We start from the raw sequence: 15,224 nt of genomic DNA on the forward strand, positions 1-15,224 counted from the left end.
TACTCATGATGTTGTGGTCAGTTATGGTGCTGCTGTGTATTAGCTGTTTTTGGATTTACTGTGGACTTAATGTACTATGGTGAGTAAAGGGAATTTCCAATTCGTAATCAAAACTAGTTTCACACACTGTTGTGTTAACTGTTAAGCATGTGCTTTGGTAAATCAGTTAACGTTTTTAATTGTTCCCAACTGTGTTTCACAGTATGCAGTTGGTTGAGAGTTGACTCAGGCCTGATGCAAGATCAGACAGGAAGTAATATGCACCACCCAACACTATTGCAAATTCATAATGTGCTATTTTTAATAACTGGCATCTTTCTGACCTTAAATACTAATAAAATAGATGTATTATTATACCTCTATATAGGAAAAAGGTTTAATGTTTGATGTTTGGGTGAGCTCTGTATTCCAAAAGTAAAAACATGCTAACTGACAGTTGGTTTATTGTTGTAAATGCTTCATGACTGTTCATGAATTTTCTGTGTCACAGTTCATGTTATTAGAATATCGTTCTAAACAAATAGATTTCCTGTTCTCCAATGTGGCATTTTATTGTAGACAAGCAATATTAATTAAGCCACCAAAATGCATTGTAATATAAATATGTATGTGAAAAAGGCTCATTTTCATGGTCCTTTTGAATGAGTGCAAAAGAAAGCATGTCACAGAAGCTTGGATAACACAACTGCCATCAATTATACAACCACATTAAAAACTATGATTGATGTTTTGATGACATTTTACATAGATTTAAGTCAAATTTAAGTTAGTCATTCTACATAGCTTTTAATGAAAGCCAACATGTGTACATCGTGTCTGGCTGGTGAAATGACGCTTATTCATTACAATAAATATTATTAGCTAAGCTCAATTTAGCAGTACCACAAAAGGACAAAAAGCCATATAAAAGATCAGGAATGATTATGTTAGAATTATTATCTAAAATGAAGAGGTACATGCTGAATTATTACATTTATTAATTGCTTTATACATCCAGGATAAAAGAAGTAATGTGCATATGCACATTTTTTATTGGTTTCTCTTATGAACCTACTCTGCAGTCGCACAACAGTAACATATATTTGATATATTAAAAATATGCATTTCACAACATTTGCTTATGATTTTTACAGTAAAATCTGTACACTATCTGTACTACACTATCCATAAACTCTCTCGTGTAACAGAATCTATAGGATTCACTACAAAAGGCATATAGAAATCTGATCTCTATAAATGAACAGGCGTTTGATTATTAGAGTGGGGATCAACAAAAAACAACTGATAAGTGCCTGTGTTGTGAAAATGTAAAAAAATGTGAATCCAATGAGGCAGTGTTCAATGACATGAAACTCAAACATACAGAGGAATCTATAAACATTAAAATAATCTGTGATTTTAACATACTGCTGACACAGTGCATGGAAATATGGTCAGAGCACTTTGAGACTGAAGAGGTTTATTGTCAAGACATGCTACAATGCCTCTTCCCTTGGGCTGAAGAATGATGATTCTGTCACCCATCTGCACTCTTCTCAGACCCTGTTCCTATGGTCAGCTCATAGCAGGGTTCGGTGCTTGGCTCCGGAGAGAGCTGGCTGAAGTCAAAGCCTTTATTCCCAGATCCCATGTGCTTACGGTTCCGGGCTCCTGGCTGGTACAGCTGCATGGCTGGTCGGTCCTGTTCCCAAGACAATATTGAGACACAGAAAACAAGAGCCAGGGACTGACATTTTATTTCTCTGTGACTGCAGTAAGCCCTTCATAAAGCCCTAGTTTACCAGAATAGAAATACTCTCTGGCTCTGATCAGTGTCCTACAAATGTATTTAAACTTTAGAATAGCACACTATATATGTTTTGACAGCAAAAGCTCTATAATATTCTTAGCTATATAATCAATTGAACTGAATCTCTAGAGATTAAAAATGGTCGGTTTTTGGTCTTGGACTTGATTCAAAATCGGATTGCTAGTTGTCAAACACTTTATCACTAACATGTTGTGGCATTTACTGTCAACAACGAGGCCTAGCATGGTATGGTGTGGGGCCTCCCAGCGTACATCAGAGTGGTATCCCCTCCCCTTGGGTAGAAAGGCTCAAAAGCTAGCTGTACCTTGGCTGGCAGAGCCCCTCCTATCTGGTCTGGCCCCTCAGACTGGGAGGTCCTTTTCTCCTGATGCACTAATACAGACTGAGAGACATGTTGCCTTCCATCAATCATCAACCCAAAATTTTAGCCAAAAGCTAAATTCACAGCTAACTGCCTTCAACAGCACATCAGCATTCACAACACAAGCCTGAGCTGCAATACAAAGCCCAGGAGGGAGGAGGATTTGTATTGCAAACCCACTGACATTATGAAACTTCAAGACAATGACTGTGATGAGTCTATATAGAAGGAAAGCTATGCTAGTGGATGAAACATTGTCTGTACTACATAGCTGATGTGTTGGGCAAACAGACTGATGAATATTCTTTGTTTATGATCAGAATGCTAATGCATGTGCAAGAAATGTGATATATTTTAAGTAATGTAAGGTGATGTCCTTAAAGATTGAACTAATGAGGTTTCTTACATTTTTTGATAAACTCTGAGTAGAGTCATTTACACTGTTAGCAATAGAGCCTGTAGTTTGTACAGTGTACATAGAGTCCCCGATGTCCTGTTAGCTCTTGCTCACCTTATTACGAATACGTTCCTTTCTGCTCCCCATGTCATCCCGGTCATCCTTGCATGTCTTATCCCCCATCTCAGGGCAGTACGAGTAGCCATGGTGGTGGCCATCTTTCTTTGCCCGGTCATGACAGTAGCCTTTGCCCCATTTGGTTTCCTCCTTGCGGCGCATGAACTTGTCAAACTCATAGTGATGCCTTTGTCGCTTACGGTCATCCTCTCGGCCCCTCTGATCTTTATCTTTCTGTCTGCGACTATGGCCATCTCGCTGATCCTTATCACTCTCCAGCTGAACTCTACTGCAGAATAGAAACCCACAAAAGCAGTTTAAAGGTAATCACGTTTGCATGGCTATTCAAATATAGAACATAAACATTTCGCACTTGTCTTTAGGTTCCTTTGCCTTGGTGTGGCCTACAGGTTTCTCCCACTTATTCCTCTCCGTCTCACCACTGTCTCCTTTATCTTTCAGTCTCTCTGATTCCACTTCATCATCCCTGTCACATTTCTTCAAAAGCTACAAGAACAATTTTTAATGAGCCTTGATGAAATAACTTTGCAGGCAACAAAGATCTAAATTCAGAATCTGAAAGAGGAAGTGGTTAGACCTTGATTTTGATATCCTTTTCAGATAGTTTCTTCTGCTTCTCTGCTTCTTTGCGTTTTCGCCTCTCTTCTTCTCTACGTTTCCTTTTCTCCTCTTCTCTTTGACGTTTCTTCTCCAGTTCTCGACGCCTCCTCTCCTCCCTTTTTTCCTCTCGGATTCTCTGTATTTACAAAATACAGCATAAAGCATGAAAGTGTCCATACACAGTACAAATACATTGATTAAACTCAGAATATTTCCTATATGCCAACCTGCTTCTCCAACTTCTTGTTCTTAATGTATTCCAGAAGTGGTGTTGTTCTTTTAGCTGAAATCAAGTCAAATGCAAAAATTAATTATTTTGCAATGAATCATTTTGTAAGGGTCTAAGAATCTTTCCACTGAACAGATTGACTAGAAGGTGAACTTCATCTTGCACTGTAGCTCATATAGAATGTCTATCACCAGTTTAGCTATGTGTGCTGTCAAAAAAAGTGCATATTTACCTATGAGCTCTCTTGTTTTAGCCTCAATTTCTCCCAGTAATGTTTCTGGATTGGCCATTGACTTCTCCTCATCACAAGAGTAGTTCTCCAGAAATCGTTTGTATTCTGGATCTAACAGGAAAAACAAACATGTGGATATCTACATATAAAATAAAATAAAATAAAATAAAAAAAAACATCAGTCAAAGTATTTTTTATCAAAAAAACCTTCTTCAATGCTTCCTGCTTTGGCATCTTTCTTCTTGAGCTTCTTCTTGGAAACTTTCTGAAAAGGTGCGAATTCTACAATGGCTGGATACTCTTGACCTAAATGAAACAGAGACAAAGACATTTTTCATATCATCATTTCAGTCACTAAAGTGAAGGAAGGAGTTTGTAGAGAGCACTAATCAGAAACATAACAGAAACAATGCAATAGATCTGTTACACTTAACATCAATAATTGGCAGTTACGTTGTATAATATTGTCTTACCTTTATTATCAATAAAAACATAACCATCAAAACGATCTCTGAATAGAACAATGTCCTCTGGGTTTTTAAAGTTGATGTATGCTCTGGAGAAAAGATGTGGATATAGGCTGCAGAATAAAACCCAAACAGGTTTGTTAAAGACATATTCTGTTCATATTCTGCCAAAATTATATATATATATATATATATATATATATATATATATATATATATATATATATATATATATATATATATATATATATAAATCTAAATACCTTTGATCAGCAGGAAAGAATTCAAAATAGTCATAAGAAGGCAGTGGACTGAGATGCTCCTCAAGCTGGTCTTTTGACAGGCTGGGTGGAAGACGTCGAATAACAACCTAGAAAAAGGAGCTGTGTGTCCGTTTTACAGCAGACTTCCAAGTATAGATAAATTATGTCAGCAATGGTTACTGCATAAAGATTTACAACTTTAATAACTTTACATTCATTATTATCATCATTCTCACATTCCTTTGTGATTAGTTAATGAATAATATTCTAATTTAAAATGCCTAACTGAATATAGACTATATTCACTATTGGGAAAATACCTTCAAATTTATCTACTAAGACAATCATTTGGCAGCAGCGCTGAAGCAGGACTTCAGTCTATATAGTTTTCATAGAATAGTGCAAAAAAAGGTGTGAGGGTGAAAAATCTGGCAGGAAGGATATAATAGCTCACATAATCACTCTGTACTATGGTGAGCAGAAATGCAACTCAGCAAGCACAAAACATCAAACCTTGAGGTGAATAGGCTACAACACACCACATAAGGTTCAACTCCTGTCATCCAGGATTAAGAATCTGAGGCTATCATGGGTACAGACACATCCAAACTGGTCAGTTAAAGATTAGGGAAAAAAATCTGGTCCAGTACCAATGGGTTTTGTTGAGTCTGTGCTTTAGAATCTTGTTCTTGGCTGACAGAACCTGATGTGATCTTCTGCTGTTGAACAATTGGTGTTTTGTGTACATGCTTTATTGCCTACCATGGTTGTAAAGAATGATCATTTCACTTTATTGTAAGGTGAGGCATTAGGGGGTTAATAAACACTGGGCATTTGATTTTGCACTTGTGTAACAGCTTTGGGTTAGAAGCTTGCAAAATATCAAAGGTCACGTGTTGATTTGATTGCATAACGTTTCCTTAACCACATATATTTCCCGTACTGGCATGTGTGTGCTTAGCATACTATACAGTAGCCTACATGACGTATTTGCAGAACAGCCTTGCTCAGTTGCCTTGAAATGCGAGGTAGCTTTATGAAATAAAGCCCAATCAAATAACCTAAATGTTTTTATTTTTTTGGCAATTTAAACAATGCTATGCTATGTTTTTTCACGTCAGGTAGACTGTGTACTTTGAGGAACACGATTCCTGCGACGCTCCTGGTGCGCTGTCTGTGGTGCTGAATCCTTCATCACGAACCGGACGGCGCAGAGTTAACACACGTAACATGAGCGTCGTGTGTTGACCTACCTTGGTGAAGATTTCCTTTTTCTCCTCTTTGTGCTTCAAATTGACCGTGGCACTGTCCTGGTCCCTCTGAGCGTCCCGCAGCTGTATCTCTACGACTCCTCTGTCTCTGCTTCCCGTTGTAGGCTCCTTTTCAGCCCTCATCTCTCCATTTCACGTCTTCGCTTTGGGAAATAGCAATCGATCGCGAGAATTCAGGGTCCAAACACCGCGAGAATTGAAGAGTCGAGCTGTGGCGCTTGATCATATTTCTCTTTTTTACCTCCTAAATTCATCTTGCTCGTTATTCTATAATGAATGAATGGTTATTAGAATATCCATAAATATCTCGATGCTAGTTAAAGTGTAGTCCAAAGGTGAAAAAACTCGTGATAAACAGCTGAAGTGCTAATAGAATTGATCAGTGACTGAAAGCGTCTCCTAGACAACATTACCCAAGTTAATTAAGGTTCACTGACGCACGACGGTATTTAACGCTTTCCAGCAGCTATTTCTCTGCCCTCGGGGTCGCTCGAGTCGCTGGTCCTGGGTGCGAAAGGAATGGCACTGATAGTACTCATAGTGCTCCACGCGTCCGGGCTCTCAGGCTGCTGATTCGGCAAACGTCCGTAACAGTCACGACTGGGTACTGCAACAAACACCATGACTTGATTGGGGAACCACACATAATTCACAAACCACACAATACTGCTTTAAATAGTACAGTACTAACACCAGTATAGTTAAATCCAGTAGGTAATGTTTCCCAAGCCTTACCAGTAAGGAAAGTGTCTCTGCAGTTTGCACCCGTGTCCAGGCGCAGTCTGGTGCAGGGTCTCTCCGGCGTAGACACAGAACTTTTAGCACTCGGTAAGAACGTGGAGCAGGTGTCCAGATCCCCACACACATGCTCATGAGAATATGTAATGTTGGATTTAGAAGGCGTGCAGCCCATCTCCGGTACTCCTAAAGGACAACTCTCATGTTCCAGATATCAGAGTAGGGTCGCACTCTGCTTTAAAACAGCTGTTATTTACAGCGGCCACTGAGCTGAAGAGTAATGACGTTAAATTTCGGGGGAGAGGCTTCGTATTTACTGAATGAATGAATGGTCGTGGCAAGAAATATGAAAAACTCTCACTATTGCTAATAGAAGTGGGGGATTTTAAAAGAAATTGCAGAAGCCAATTGCAAAAAAATTTAATTTGACATTTTGGTTAATTGACTAACATTTTGCTTAGTATGAATTAGTAATATTTAAAGATTTCAGAAGTCTAAAAGATCATGGCTAAGCATATATATGAAGATCCAATAAGTAGCAGATGCTTGTGTTAAACAACAAACTATCAAACTCCAATAACCACTAGATCCTGATCAGGGAGACATTGTCCACTGGAGAATTCACATAGGATGGGACACCAGATAATCGCACATATACACACACACAGGTAAATGATTGTAGTCAATCTGACTACCCAAATGTTTTTGGGCAGTGTTAGGAAACCCACAGGAACACGGAGTTATTTCACAAAAACTGTAAACAGGCTGCAACCTGAGCTTAGGCCCAACACCAGGACCTCGGAGCTGTGAGGTGGCAACAAAATGCCAGCAGAAAATTATTTTGTCACAATTTAATCGTTCTGTTAATTGGCTTTAGTTCAAGATGATTTTTGTAATAAAGCATAGACAAAAACACAAATGACAATGTCTAAAAATATTGAGACAGGGTTTATTGTAGGAAGTGATTTTTATCCCTTAGAAACCCCTTTGCATTCAGCTCAGCATATTTATTCGTAATAAAAATCCACATGGGTGCAAAATACAAAGTCACCATAGATGTTGTTGGTTTATATGAGGTCTTCCTCAGAGCAGCTCAGTCATTTGAAAATACTCGCCATTCTTTCCAGAACCCATCAACACTTAGGTTTAGCACAGTCATCACGTGCTAGCATCAGACATGGACGTTTCTAGTATCATGTCACTCTCATGCAAGTCACATTCTAAGAGGAAGCGCTGGAAGGCTTCTGCAGGCGGCGCCTCCATAGACATGGCACTGCTCTCCTCCAGAGGCTGCGCTTGAGTCTCACTCTCTTCAGCTGAAGTACTGAGTATCTTCTTTAAGGCTGTTGTGCTTGGGATCATCTTTACTTTGTCCTTGATTTCTGTTCCTGTGGCAGATACAAAGTTAGTTCTGAGCACATTGGTACACAATAGAAGCAACAAATTTTGTCTTGTGTAATGAAAAGCATATTAACTTACCTATATATGCATCAGAGTCACCAATATACATTTCAATACAGTGGCCAAGCATTGTCACAGAAAATGTGTCATCCCTTTTAAGACCAAGTGCCTGCAAATGAATAATAATTAGTATATACTAATGCTCACTGAAAATATGAAACTTTTTACCCTGTAATGACATGAACATTTGCATCTAAAGGGGCAGCTGAATCACCTACAGTATGAAAATAGTCAATGGCACTTTCAAAGTCCCCCATAAGGCTGTGAACATAGCCGATAGCCGAGTAGGTAGATGCATGCTGGGGCACAAGGACTAGAGCCTGACGGTGGTATTCCAAAGCTTGCTCATACTTCCTAGAAAAACAAATATATTACTACTACTAGCAATTATAAATAATCAATAAAAAAGAATGAATAAACAGCAGCAATAAAAAGAAAAAGTATGGAATAGATTGTACACAACAGGCAAATAACTACAAAACGCTATTTTAGTTCTGTTCCTCTTTTACTGTGCTCTGAACAACAATCTTTGTCTGTCTAGCATTTTGCTGAAAACCTCAGAACAGCTTAATAAACACCAAAATAAACACTTGGGGAAAATGTGAAGAGCATGGGCTCCAAGTATGAATTGCAAGTGGGAATGAATAATTCATTGAGCACTGTAAGGACAATATAGACTGTTTATGCAGTACAATACTCTATTTATGCAGAGAGACAGGAGGAGGACTACAGAAGCAAGGAATAAAAAAGCAGAAGAGCGATTCAGTGTGTCCATTGCTTCTAAAAGCTCTTCATTACACACTAGCGCTCTGGATTATTTTGGAAGCCTGCCCTTTTTGACTAATTTCCTAGTTAAAGCATCTCTGTGTGTGGTGCTTAAAGATAATGGAGGCTACTGAGAGGAGATATTTTGCAAAATAAGATCAGCAACACTTGAAGGGTTTATAAATACATTTCAATTAGCAGTAATAAAGTAATTATGCATTACTGAGACAATAAAGTGGAAAAAAAGGAGAGATTAGATATTAAAACTGTTGGTTAGGGAGAACAGAGCCAAATACTGATATCACAGTCATGCCATTTAACTTACTTTAGCTTTCGGCACACATGACCTAGATTGTTTAACAATGGTTCCCATTTGTCCACAGTGACCTAGAGGGAAAAAGAAATATATTTACTTAATGACAAATATACATTATATATATATATATATATATATATATATATATATATATATATATATATATAATGTGTATATATATATATATATAAACTTTAAAACAGATGTTTATCCACTGAGCAACATCTGCCCAAAAAAGTCATCACAGAATGTGTCTGGGCAAATACCTCACTGCCAATAGCCTTTATCTTCTCCAGTGCATCTATAAACAACTTCTCTGCTGTCTTCCAGCTGAAACAATACAACTGGTAAATAAGCAAAGTCACAGCCATACAACAGAAATGAACAACATGCAACTTAGTGAATTTAATGCGCCTGTAACAAAACCCACTTACTCTCCATTCTGGAAGGCCACCACAGCAATTTCGTGGATGACGAACGGGTCCTCTGGAGCGATGCTCAGAGCCTGGCTAAAAAAGCGTTCAGCTAACTTTGGGTTATTGGTGAGGCCGTACTCCAGACCAATATACAGCATGGGTAAGTGACACCTTGCAGGAGAACAGTCAGTATAAATGGTGATTTTTGCTAATAAAAGGTAATTGTTCTGTACACTTAAAACACACGTCTGAGCAACAAAAGTTACCTACCCTTTCATTAGCTGGGCGGCTGTGAAGTAAGCAGCCATGGCCTGGTCATGCTCACTTTCCACAGCAAACGAATGACCATATGCTATCCATGCTGGCCCATATGTGCGCTCCAGGGTGGTGGCCTTACTACAAGCAAAACAAAACAAAAAAAACACCATCACACTGACTAATGGCTCATCAGCACTCTCACACAAGCTAGAACACACAGTAGAGTTATAGTGTAGTGACCATCCTTGCTCCACATGAGCACCTGTACAGCATGCTGGGACTCACATGTCTCACAGTGCTGATAATCTGGTTACATCAATGCTGCTACATTCAACACAAGACAGACCTGTATCTAAAACTCTTCAGAAATGTATCAGGAGTAGGCGATTCAGTGACTGTTTGGTGTCTTGGTTTCTATTTTCAATATCTGGAAAATAGTTACACTTGTTTAATAAAGTATTTTAATAAATGTTATCACTTAAGCAGTTGTCACCTTTTTCTTAGAAGTGTCATAATACGTTCAGTCCAGGTTATAGGTGTTATTCAACAAAACAGATCTTTTTATTAATGAAGACTTCATTTATGGCAAGGACTCAAACATGCTAAAGTTACTCCCCATAGTTTGGCACCCTCTGTCTTACCTAAGGTATCGCCGTGCATGTTCATTTTTATGCCCAACCATCAGATAATAACACCCAACAGCAAACCAGGAGACCTAGACAACAATGAGAGTAAATTAGGAAACAGAAAACAAAAAACAACAGTATACTGTGTGCATGAATAACATTCAAAGACAACACTCACTGGGTTATTGGGGTATAAATCCACCAGCTTATGAGAGAGATAAAATAACTCTACAGAGATAAAGGGAAAATATACTTAGGAGATAACTTAGGAACCAAATGATTTTCATGCAGAAAGGTGAAACAAGCCAATTCAAGGTCAAACCGTTTGCTTTGCTCAGCTCCACTAGGGTTCCAATGTGCACCGGTAAACAATTAGCATGAAATGGGTCCTTGACCATTACCCTGGATTAAAAACACACAAGAACTCAGTGTAGATTTATTCATTTTTAAAACAAATAAACTGCATATTTGGTCAAGTGTAGGTTTTTGTTTTCTTTTTTGATTGATGAAGTGGTTGAGTAAATGAATAAACATTCTATAATAATTTTTGTCTTGGTCATGTTCAGTCACTGCAGGTACTCTAGTAGTCCCAACACTAATATTGTGCCTGTTCAATTAAAAGGTTTACTATGCACAATTTTTTCGGTAAATTTTTTTTTTTAATATCTGATACCAATTCAGCATTTAAGCTGCGGTTAAGACGTTGATGGAAATCAAGTACTGAATCTCTGCAGTAACCAGGTGGGAAGTGCTTTTGGTGAGGTCATCATGAGAATCCAAATTATCCAAAATAGACATAATGTTTATTGGATGCAAAGAAGAAAAAAATCTCCTGTTTACTTGATGTCAGATTTGTATCTGACATTTCCAGAAGATAAATAGTCATTTCTTAATAACTTGAGGATATGTGACTTATGTGACAAGAGATTTGTTGCACAACAACAATTATTCAGCGTCCCTTTATAAAAACCTGGAGTAAATGAAGCTCAAACAAAATATGCTTCAGCAATTTAAATAACATATTGATGAGCCATAAAACAGCCCTTATGAAAAGGACTAACTGATCATAAATAAAGCTTACTTACGTAGACGTGAGGGTGTAGCACATCTTAAAGTCACAGTTGTAATAATGTCGCTCTGCAAGAGAGACGACTACATCCAAGTTGTCCTGAAGACCTTTCACTATGTCAGGAACCACTATTTCACTAGGCTTGTTATACTGCCAGAGTGAAGCAGAGAAATATGGGAATCAGTATTAATGAACTGGATTTTTTTTCCGATTCAAACTGATGAAATAGTATGTAAATAGTCTCTGTAATAAAATGAAAAATCGTTTCACCTTCTTTAACTTATTTTCATAAAGAAAGTGTAGCAGCTCCTCTTCCTCCTCAGTACATTGTTGGCTAAAAGGAAGAGAATCCAAAAAATCCCTTTCTGCAAAGACAGGACAGGACAGAAAGCTAAAGGATTTCATACCACTGAAATGTTTCTCTTGATGAGTGAGATAAAGACCGGAGGATTATTAGATGGCAGCAAGCTTGAATATAAAATGTGATTAGTGAGAGTCTGCATCACCCTCTTGAGCAGTCAGCATATGATGGGATGTTAAAAGGTCAAAGGCTTCAAAGCAGTAGACGTCTAGTTTCAAGGCCTCTTTGTAGCTGGATGTGGCTAGAGGTCTGTTATCCATAGCATCATAGATCTTCCCCCGTAGGAGGCAGATGGAACTGCTGATCTGAGAGAGAAAACCACAGGAAGTCAGAGCCAATGAAGCTTCTTTAAATATTAATTATTTTAGCTTTGTAGTTACTGGGTCTACCATGGACACAGGGTACTGCAAGCAATAAAAACATTCATTTCCAAACTGAATACAAAAAAAAAAAAATAGTATTAGTATATTAGATATTAGTATATAGCTTCAAAAACACATTATTTACCATTTACAGAAGCTGTCTCAGACATCACTGCTTTAAAACATTTAGTAAGGTTTCTACCATGGGAAAGTATTCAGGGTAGAGGGTTCTTGGTAACATGCTGCCTTTTTTAATCTTATTACATTTAAATATAAATCATAGGAAGTGCTCACAGATGCTGGTGACATTTCCCATTCTTTGGTGGTTTCTCTGGTGCCACTCTCCTCCTTTAGTCCCTTATCAAGTAACTTTTTACTTGCTGGTTCTTCTATGTCTAGTATGTCAAGAGCCTGCTGATATTCTTTGGCAGCATACTGTAAGGAGGAAAAAGATAAATATGACTAATATAAGATTGACAATGAGCAATGTACACTGAGCAATGACTTGCCATCAGATACTGATACTTGCTTTACCTTGTATGTAAACACTAATGAACTGAAATTGTGCAATATGTACAATCAGTGGCCACAAGTTTGTTGGACACAGGTCCATAATCAGGATAGGATATCACAGTCATAAGAGGAGGTCATAAAAGGATGGTATTACACGGTCAGCCCAGGGCAGAGCACGCTAAAATATATTCAGAATATATCTCTCAACCACGTGCATTTTTGAACATCTCATTCCAGATTCAGTCCACCTTCATGAATATAAACACACTCCACTCTTCTGGGAAGACTTCCCACTAGATGTTGAAGGGTGACTGGAGATTTGTGCACATAAGAGAGTGACTCATCCCAATGGTGTTGGGTAGGGTTGAGGACATGACTTTTTGCAGAACACTCAAGTTCTTCCACTACAATCTTGGCATATCATGTCTTAATGGAGCTCGTTCTGTGGACAGGTGGATCGTCATGCTGGAACAGGCTTAGGTCTCTTTGTTCAAGTGAAGGGAAACTGTAAAGCTATAGCGTACATCTTATACAGCTGTGTGCTTCCAACTTTGTTGCAGCACTTGACAGGCCCACATATTGGGGTGATGTTCAAGTGTCCACAGACTTTTGGCCATATAAGTGTCAGTCTAAATGTCTGGTCATACTCACATGGCACCTTGCAGCAAGATACTGGCAGGCTCCGTATAACTACAAAACAAAAACATGAAAAAGTCTTATACGGTATTATACGGTAAAATAAGCAAAATTCCATCAAACAGGCTTAGTCTTTTTGACAGACGGATTTAACAAGCTGTGACAAAAATCAACACCACAAAGAGTGTGTGACAGCTCTTACCTTGTCAAGTTTGCGAGACCTTAGAGCATGAGAGGCTCTGTGGTACTGGGCTGTAAGATAAAGGCACTGTGCTAGCCAGTAAATGTCTTGAGGATCTTCTGTTAAGCATAAACAAAAAGAAAAGAAAGAAAAGAAAATTTGAACTAATCTGTAGATTTGCTATGGCTATAGGTTCATGGAGCAGATTGGTTAATGAAACTTAACACAATATTACCCCAAATAAAAGTCGACAGGACACTTACCATGTGATAAAGAAGCTACTTTGTCAGCCCAAAACAGAGCACTTTGATATTGTTGCTGCAAAATAATGAAGATATTTAAACTTTAATGTAGTGGAATACTGGCTAACTCTGTGACTCTGGTTTCTAATAGCAATGCATTTTTTTTTTAAATCTATGTTAGTTATCGTTTTCAGCAATGTTATAAAACTGACGCAGAAATAAACTAGTGTTATCGAGGTGCTAAATAAACTTTATTCGATTTGGATTATCGCTTTGGCAACTAGCTAGCCACATAAATGCTAGCTGTTTTCAGAGGGGGTGTTTATTTACTTCTAAACTAACTTATAATAAACCTGGTGCACAGATACCTTTGTCTGTTTGTTGCGCTCACTTACGACATCCTTCTAACATCTGACACCTATTAAACGCGGTATCTTCACAAGTCAGTTAGCTAGTCGCTTAACTAGTCGGCTAAAACAGGGACATCTTTAGCATCTGTGCTTCTTTTACCTGGTCGATGTAGTGCCGCACACGCTTCCGGATTCTGTCTAGATTCATGACTATTGACGGTCTTCTTAAGGACAACAAAGTGACATTCTAGTTGTTTACGTTGTTGTAAATGAAACGAACCAATCTCTTAGCAGTTAGCCAAGATTAGCTCCTCAAATAAGACTAAAACCCGCGGTTAGCATAAACGTGGTGTAACACCGACAAACTCCCCAGAAACATCGATACTTCAGGACAAGTTCCTATCTGTAAATATATACTGAATCAGTACAGAAACTGTTTTTAAGTTCTGGTCTATTGTTTTTCACTGATAAAAATCGTCCCATTATTTTGTAAATATTTCGTTAGAGGTAACCTTTAGACTTATAGACTAGACAAATTATGCCTATCTGAGTATTATGGAAATTATGTGATTTGGAAATTGTCTCCTTCAGCTGTTTTTACTCAGTGTGATTATTCAGTACACTGAGTCAGGAGCCAGCAGTTAAAGTTATAAACTGAATAAATGGAAATCATATTGATGCCAATCATGAAGTACCACTGTGATGTTGACAGGTTACTGCTACAATTGAATTGGTTCCACCTAGTGGTGAAGTTGTGTTCTGATTTGTTTTCTGAGATAAATATTACTTTTATTCTTGCTCTATTATTTTTCTTCTATTGTTTCATTTATAAATATTTTTATTATTATAAATGTACACTGTATGTCTAAATGTATGTGGAGACTGTTGCTGCCAAAAATAAAGAGAATGTATAAGACTTTTTTTTTCTAAGAGTTTCCATAAGTTGATGTGAAAGAACTTGAGCTCCTCAATTCCAGTAAACACCTTTGGGAAGAACTGGAACACTGACTGCGTGCCAAGCCTCCTCACATGACATCAGTGCTTGGCCTCACTAATGGGCTTGTGAATGAATAAGCAAATATCAATAACAGGCATGTTCCAATATCTAGTGGAAAGTCTTCCAAGCAAAGTGAAGAATATTTTTAACCATAAAATTGGACAG

The 15,224-nt window shown here is 38.0% G+C and overlaps 2 protein-coding genes across 4 annotated transcripts; both read right to left on the reverse strand.

Moving 5' to 3' along the window:
- Positions 1-960: 960 nt before the first annotated feature.
- On the reverse strand, positions 961-6,746 carry upf3a (UPF3A regulator of nonsense mediated mRNA decay). 2 transcript variants are annotated; one of them, XM_027164152.2, is made up of 12 exons: positions 6,504-6,746; positions 5,751-6,375; positions 4,498-4,604; positions 4,241-4,347; positions 3,975-4,073; positions 3,768-3,878; positions 3,534-3,589; positions 3,284-3,442; positions 3,059-3,192; positions 2,683-2,974; positions 2,115-2,192; positions 961-1,681 (listed from the first exon to the last, which is right to left on the reverse strand). In XM_027164152.2, the coding sequence occupies exons 2-12, from the start codon at positions 5,889-5,891 to the stop codon at positions 1,517-1,519; spliced, it is 1,449 nt and encodes a 482-aa protein (XP_027019953.1). In that variant the 5' UTR covers positions 5,892-6,375; positions 6,504-6,746; the 3' UTR covers positions 961-1,516. The 2 variants fall into 2 exon arrangements, with proteins under 2 accessions (XP_027019953.1, XP_027019954.1); XM_027164153.2 differs by lacking the exon at positions 2,115-2,192 and having other exon boundaries at positions 6,504-6,744.
- A 689-nt stretch (positions 6,747-7,435) lies between these two features.
- Positions 7,436-14,586, reverse strand: cdc16 (cell division cycle 16 homolog (S. cerevisiae)). 2 transcript variants are annotated; one of them, XM_027164874.2, is made up of 18 exons: positions 14,223-14,586; positions 13,734-13,788; positions 13,492-13,589; positions 13,305-13,343; positions 12,435-12,575; positions 11,924-12,083; positions 11,688-11,782; positions 11,434-11,567; positions 10,671-10,750; positions 10,527-10,576; positions 10,364-10,437; positions 9,735-9,860; positions 9,483-9,635; positions 9,315-9,378; positions 9,058-9,119; positions 8,186-8,321; positions 7,986-8,076; positions 7,436-7,894 (listed from the first exon to the last, which is right to left on the reverse strand). In XM_027164874.2, the coding sequence occupies exons 1-18, from the start codon at positions 14,268-14,270 to the stop codon at positions 7,665-7,667; spliced, it is 1,836 nt and encodes a 611-aa protein (XP_027020675.1). In that variant the 5' UTR covers positions 14,271-14,586; the 3' UTR covers positions 7,436-7,664. The 2 variants fall into 2 exon arrangements, with proteins under 2 accessions (XP_027020675.1, XP_027020676.1); XM_027164875.2 differs by lacking the exon at positions 14,223-14,586 and adding an exon at positions 14,081-14,174.
- Between the last annotated feature and the right edge of the window lie 638 nt (positions 14,587-15,224).

This window comes from Tachysurus fulvidraco, chromosome 6 (assembly GCF_022655615.1).
Source record: "Tachysurus fulvidraco isolate hzauxx_2018 chromosome 6, HZAU_PFXX_2.0, whole genome shotgun sequence".
NCBI lineage: Eukaryota > Metazoa > Chordata > Actinopteri > Siluriformes > Bagridae > Tachysurus > Tachysurus fulvidraco.

Excerpts from the sequence above, each read along its gene's own strand:
- upf3a (XM_027164152.2), bottom strand. The coding sequence starts at position 5,891 with ATGAGGGCTGAAAAGGAGCCTACAACGGGAAGCAGAGACAGAGGAGTC. Across the intron at positions 3,879-3,974 it reads AGCAGGAAGCATTGAAGAAG|ATCCAGAATACAAACGATTT; the intron begins GTTTTTTTGATA and ends TTTTCCTGTTAG. Across the intron at positions 1,682-2,114 it reads GAGGGGCTCTGCCAGCCAAG|GACCGACCAGCCATGCAGCT; the intron begins GTACAGCTAGCT and ends TCTTGGGAACAG.
- cdc16 (XM_027164874.2), bottom strand. The coding sequence starts at position 14,270 with ATGAATCTAGACAGAATCCGGAAGCGTGTGCGGCACTACATCGACCAG. Across the intron at positions 11,783-11,923 it reads TATGCTGACTGCTCAAGAGG|AAAGGGATTTTTTGGATTCT; the intron begins GTGATGCAGACT and ends CTGTCTTTGCAG. Across the intron at positions 9,120-9,314 it reads TAAAGGCTATTGGCAGTGAG|GTCACTGTGGACAAATGGGA; the intron begins GTATTTGCCCAG and ends TTTTCCCTCTAG.